The following is a 6,164-nucleotide window of genomic DNA, read 5'->3' on the forward strand; positions in this document are numbered from 1 at the left end:
AGGGATGGGGCCGGAGGGATGGGGCCGGAGGGATGGGGCCGGAGGGAGGAGTTGGGGCCAGGCGGCCGCAGCTCAGCGCGACGACGTTCATTGAGCAAAGCGAGAGCTGCGTGCGGGAGCCGGCACGCCACGCAATGGCATTTAGACCTGCCGAGGCACTGACACCTGTGAAGTTCAACAAGCTGTGCTCAGCGTTTCTTTTTGTGGCTGAATCACGTCTGTGGTCCTTACTTCGTACTCTGATCCACCCCTAGAGCCGCCAAATGCAGCACTGTACCAAACTCATGGGCCTCTCTCATTTGATCCAGCAATTCCACCACCTTGCCAAGGTACCAACCTTGGTATCCAGTTGTAAGTTTTTACAAAGCAATGTCTTTCTCAGCAGGGATCACTCAAAATGCAGTTCAGAAGGACCTGTGCAAGGTCTTAGACGTGGTCCTGCACCACATCCTTAGTGGATGACAAGAGGCTAAGTTTGCTCGTACCAGTTGGAGGTCCTATCTCACATCCCCAGTGCCTTCTATAAAGAAATGCAGCAATCAACATCTGCCTGAGGTCAGTGCAGCACAGTACCCATGGCAGCTTAGCACAGCATCACGATCCGTGCCATCGCTGCCATTTCTTCCACTGTCTGTCATTTAAAGTTGAAATGAAATGAAAACAAGCATACTCACGAGACCAAGCTCTGCTGAACAAGCATCATAGCAGGGAAAAGCATGAAAATCCAAGCCCTTCATTTCTTCACCTTTATGCAGTCTCTTGTGGAGCAACTTTGCTGCTTTGTTAGAACAATACTGACACAGAGGCTCACCTAAAACAATGAGCAGAGACACGTCGTGTAGCATAGATAGATTCAACAAATGCAATCTGTGTAGGAGCTGCAAGGAGACAGCTTCCTTCTGCACAACAGCACTTCATGAATTCTTATAGGCTCTTCACAGAGAACTGAAATAACACACTTCCCTCTTCTTTCAGTGTTAATTCAGACCATCCTCAGGCTGAGATTAACTGTGTGACAGCCCAGGATGAACAACACCGTCTGAGGCAGAAGTGCACTGAAAGAGGCTCAGAGGGTGCTCACCTCTGTCTGTGTTACTGGGCAGACACACCACAGCATGAGCAGAAGCTGCAGCACCTCCATAACAGTGCATCAGAAAGCCAGACAGAAGAGCACACAGACAGATAATTTAGACTCTCCAGGAGGCTGAAGGTGTATAATCTAATTTGCTACCAGCTGGCCTAGATAGGAAGAGAGTGATAAAGCCCTATGCCTGCTTTCTGCCCTTTGATTTTGTACACTACCTCAGCATGCTGCCATCCAGATTTGAAACCAGACAGTAAACAAGGACTGATGAGTTCCTCACCTCCTGCAGAAGTAAATAAAGCCATTTTAGGGAAAAACAGGAGTTAATTTTAGCACCCTCATCTCAAGCCCTGCTCCTTTCTGTCCCACATGCTCAGCAATGGATCTCTACGCTCCAGTCACAGCTCGAGTGCCCCGTGCCTCCCAAGGCTGGAGAGAATCCATGGCTGCTGGGATCTAGCAGTGTCACCTCCTGCATTTGTCTCAGAGACACTCAGCCACGGTGACAGGAATCTGCATACCACTCAGGCACCTCAGCCCAGCAGGAAGGGGACAAACAACCCCTTTCTCCCACGACAGAGCAACATGCTCTATGCTCAGAGCCAAGACTCAAGGTGTGCCTGTAACTTACAGGGTTTTCCCTCAGCTCCTAGAATGGCCTCGGCCCAAGTCTCAGGTCATTGCAGAGGGAAGAAAAGCCTCTGTGAACATCAAACATGCTTCCTCTGGTACTCTGCTGACAACTTGTCTGGGATGTGCTCGTCTCCTCTGCGTGGTCCCAGCAAAGCAGCTCGAGTCAGTAGCTAATGCCCATAAGCAGAACGGTGTGACAGCCCACTGTCACGTTAGTCCTGCCCAGAAGGATAATCTCTCCTTGTAAAAACACAGTGAAGAGCTGTCCACAATAATCTGCCTCTTTAAAGACTGGGAACGCTGCAGGCACTCCTCCAACCTTTCTCCTACCCCTCCTCAAAGGCAGCACAACCTCCAGCACATAGCACTGACCCACATCCCACAGAAAAGCAGATGAGGAGGAGCTGCTCCCCTCTGCCTGAAACACAGGGCGCAGAGGCAGCTTCAAAGCAAGGGGCAGAGCTGGAGCCCCTCACTTTCCCAGCCACTGTGCCTGTTGCTCTGCACATCAGGTTTCTCACTGGCTGCACAGGAAGTTCCTATTTTTACAGTCTGTTTACCTCGACCAACCCGAGTGAGGGCCTGTCTGCAGCGTAAAGGAATGAAAAGGTAATTGTCTGAAGCACTGCCCAGCCTCTCCCCCAATGCACCACCACCACCAGGCATTAATGAGGAACAAAGATCAGGCCCACTTTTCAAGCCTGCCCAGGTTCCTCTGGATGGCATCCCTTCCTTACAACGCATCCACTGCACCACTCAGCTTAGTGTCATCAGCAATTTCACTGAGGGTGCACTTGATTATCTCAGTCTGTGTTGATTCACCACCCAAATCCAGCATCCCCACACTTCTTGTCTGCAGGTCCTCTAAGCCATCTAAAACACGTAACAGAGCAGAGAAAGCCACAGTGAATGCAGTGAGGAAGTGGCAAGGGACAAAACCAGAAGTGCAGCCATAAAGAAAGATGACAATCTAACTTCACCTCACCTTCCAGCCAGCACCAGATTATAACATCATCTGCTGGTCACTTCTCTGTCTTTCAGCAGGGTGACCTGAAAACCTTCCAAGTGGCAGCTTCTGTTATTTCTCCAGTGGCTGCTCATGCCCTAATTACTGCAGCTTTGGTGACTGGCTTCCTAAACATTTCTCAGTGGAAGCAAGGACACTTTTACAAACTTCACTCTGGTAACCACTTTGAAACTCAAAAGAATGTGGTCTTGCTGGCCATCTCTCTCCAGTCCCACAGCAATATTTAGCAGCTTCGTTTGGCCAAGGGGATGTCAGGCTGAAAAGAGCCAGACTAACAGACTCAGCTCTCTTGGAATTCTTCCCACTGCCAGCCCGGATCCTTTTTTCCTCATTTAAATCCAGCTCTTCTCAGATCAATCCTTCAAATGCACCTTCCTGACAGTCTCAGTGTGTGCCAAGTACCAGAGTGTACCTCATGAGAGCTAATGTTTGAAGACCATTAACCTTTCTGATACTTCCTGTGAGCACAAAAAGCAGTTGGCAGCACTTGCAATGCTCTGCACACTGAGCTGGGCAGAGTGCTTGGAAGGTGGACTGCTTCAGCTGTTAGATCTAGAATGTCCATGCCACACATTTACACAGAGCCGCAGGGAGGCTGTGGAAAGGAATAAAGAGCTCTGGTACCTTACAGCTATTTAGGACTGGCACTGTAGGGTTATGATTGTACACTTACCCTTACAAGGTTAGCAGCCTAGGGTTAGCATTGAGCATTTTACAGGTAGCATTTTAGGGTAAACATTCGAGGATTTGTGTTTTGCAGTTAGCACTGAAGGTTAGCATGTTTTAAAGGTAACAGTTGAGGCTTTGCATTTATGGTTCACATTCTACTTTTACCATTGACAATTTCACTCGGAGTACAACTTCTGAGGTTATGCTTTTAACAGTTGCTGTTTAGAGCTAGAGTTTGCACCATAGGGTTATGCATAGGCTTGGTAATGAGGGTTAGCAGTGTAGAGTCAGCATTTTAGGGTTAGAGTTCAGTGTTTTAGAACTAGAGTTTTATGGTTGCAGTTCTAGGGATAGCGTTACAAGCTTGGCTTTTGAGAGTGATTTACAGCCAAAATTTTAGTGTTAGCATTTTACATTTAACTTGTCAGTGTTAACTCTCTTTCAGTGAGTGTGTTTGGGTTTGTATTTATGCATAGTGTTTTATCATGTTTTTATCATTTGGGGTTACACATAAATGTAGAAGTTGAGGATTAGATTTAGCATCTTTATAGTTAGCATTTAGGTCTATCGTTTTAGAGTTAGGCTTGTAAAGTTTTAGACTTCATGTTTTAGGGAAAGTATTTTGCTCTAAGTGAAGATCAGCTTCGTGACTGCCTGAGGAACACAAACATGCACAAGTCTATGGGTCCTGGTGAGATGCACCCCAGAGTCCTGAGGGAATCTGCTGATGTAGCCACCAAGCCACTCTCCATAATACTTGAGAAGTCAAGGCAGCAAAGTGAAGTCCCTGGTGACAGGAGAAGGCATTGTTGCATCTATTTATAAGAAGGGTAGAAAGGATGATGCAGCCTCACTGCTGTGAGGAAGATCATGGAGCAGACCTTCCTGGAAGCTATGCTAAGACACGTGGAAGACAGGGATGGGATATGGGACAACCTGCACGGCTTCACCAAGGGCAGGTCCTGCCTGGCCAGCCTGATGGCCTTCAATTGTGGTGTAACTGCACCAGTAAACAAGGGAAGAGACACTGATGTCACCAAGCCGGACTTCAGTAAGGCCATAAATATGATCCCCCACAATATTCTTCTCTCCAAATTGGAAAGATAGATTCAGAGTTTCCATTTTAACATTTTGCAGTCCCTGTTTTAGGGTTATCATTTTAGTGTTTTCAGTGTTTTGGTGTTCAGATTTTACTGTTAGTTTTTGTTTGTTTGTTTGTTTGTTTTTTAAGATTTTCTTTATGGTTAGAGGTTTTGGGTTAAAGTTTTACAGCTTATGTTTCACAATGAGCATTTCATTATTAGCTTTTTAGGGTTTTTTTTTTAGCCTTTAAGATTAGTAGTTTTAGATTAAGGTTTTAGAGTTGAAATTTTAGGCTTAGAGTTAGTGTATTACAGTTAGCCTTTTAGGATTAGCATTTTAAGCTTAGTATTTTAGGGTTCACTTTGCAGACTTCAGGTTTTATAGCTACTTTGTAAGGCTTGCATTTGAAGTTAGTGTTTTAGGGTTAGCATTTTACAGTTAGAATTTTGGGGTAGCAGTTTAGGGCTTCCTTTCTTGCATTAGCTTTTCAAGGGCAGCATTTCAGAGTTTGCATTTTATAGGTCGTGATTTAGGCTTAGCATTTTATATTTAAACCTTCAGCTTTTAAGGTTATGCTTACAGTTAGCATCTCTGGGTTACCATCCTTCCAGAAACAGAGGTCATCTTCTGCTGAATGGGAACTGCTGAGTCACAGCCTGAACCACTGATTGATCACCTGGGGAAAAGACCCAGTCAGCCCTGGGAACGCAGGTGAAAGCAATTCATGTGTGTGACTGGAAGGAGTGGATCCTGGCTGCACCTCCCTTAGGCCTCACTAAAAGGCTGACTGCCACTGGGGAAGGATCTTTTTCTGGAGATCTCTCCTTGGTGAAGCTTTCCCCTGCAAACCTGGAATCTTTCTGATATAGATGAGCAATCAGCTTCCCTTCCTTTACAGCACCTCTCTGTTGTGGCAGCCTGTTCATCATCACACCTTGGTTTTAACACTCTTCCCACTGCATTGATCTGTCCATGTTACACCTGCTTGGTGCAATGCCATTCAAAAGGTTAGTGGCTAGTTCAGAAACAAGAAACGGCCTTTCTTTCTTTGGTCCTCCAGTCAGCTTCTCCAGCCTCAGCTTTGGCCCATGCTCCCACAGGAGAGGGCAGCTCGTAACTTTTATGCATGCTGTTCTGCTACATTTCAATGCAACTCCCCACTCAACAAATCACAGGGTGTCAGGCTGCCTTAAGGCTTCATGCTGTGGACTCAGCCGAGCCTTTGTTCCTTGGTAAAGGCACTGAGAGAGTGCAGGCCAGCCTGCTCACCTCCTGCCTCCTTGCATCCAGCAGCACAAACGTGGGCGTTTGCATAATCAGGAACTACAGGCAGCTCTTGGTGCATTGCTGGGGCTGAGCCAGAGCGGCCACAGGCAGCAGCAGTGTGTAGCTGGTGCTCCCCACACTGCTGAGGGCCCCAAGGCAGGCGGGCCTTGACCAGGACACCAGGCCTCCTGGCTCTGCTGGAGGAAACGGGAAAAGCAGGCCCCATCCCTGGAAACATTCAACATCAGACTGGACCGGGCTCTGAGCAACATAATCCTCCGAACCTCAGAGCTGGCCCTGGGAGAAGAACGGAAAATGCCACCGTTAGCAGCACTTCGTCCCGCAGCTAGCGATCCCCACAACCAACATGGCCGCCCGGAAACCGATGACACCCACAACCAA

The 6,164-nt window shown here is 47.4% G+C and overlaps 1 protein-coding gene across 2 annotated transcripts in view; it reads right to left on the reverse strand.

Annotated features, from left to right (window-relative positions):
- Positions 1-5,091, reverse strand: part of LOC122166491 (glycogen phosphorylase, brain form) — a 19,954-nt gene extending 14,863 nt beyond the window's left edge. Inside the window, exons 1-3 of one of the 2 annotated variants that reach the window (XM_042830321.1) lie at positions 5,077-5,091; positions 1,303-1,367; positions 675-811 (exon numbers count right to left, since the gene is read on the reverse strand). In XM_042830321.1, the coding sequence (XP_042686255.1) occupies positions 675-737 (63 nt within the window). In that variant the 5' untranslated portion in view covers positions 738-811; positions 1,303-1,367; positions 5,077-5,091. Of the gene's footprint in view, positions 1-674; positions 875-1,302; positions 1,368-5,076 lie in introns of those variants that run through there. The other variant, XM_042830313.1, reaches the window with a different exon arrangement.
- Between the last annotated feature and the right edge of the window lie 1,073 nt (positions 5,092-6,164).

Source organism: Centrocercus urophasianus, unplaced genomic scaffold (genome assembly GCF_019232065.1).
Source record: "Centrocercus urophasianus isolate 14NV4802_14NV808 unplaced genomic scaffold, USGS_Curo_1.0 seq_10, whole genome shotgun sequence".
Classification (NCBI taxonomy): domain Eukaryota; kingdom Metazoa; phylum Chordata; class Aves; order Galliformes; family Phasianidae; genus Centrocercus; species Centrocercus urophasianus.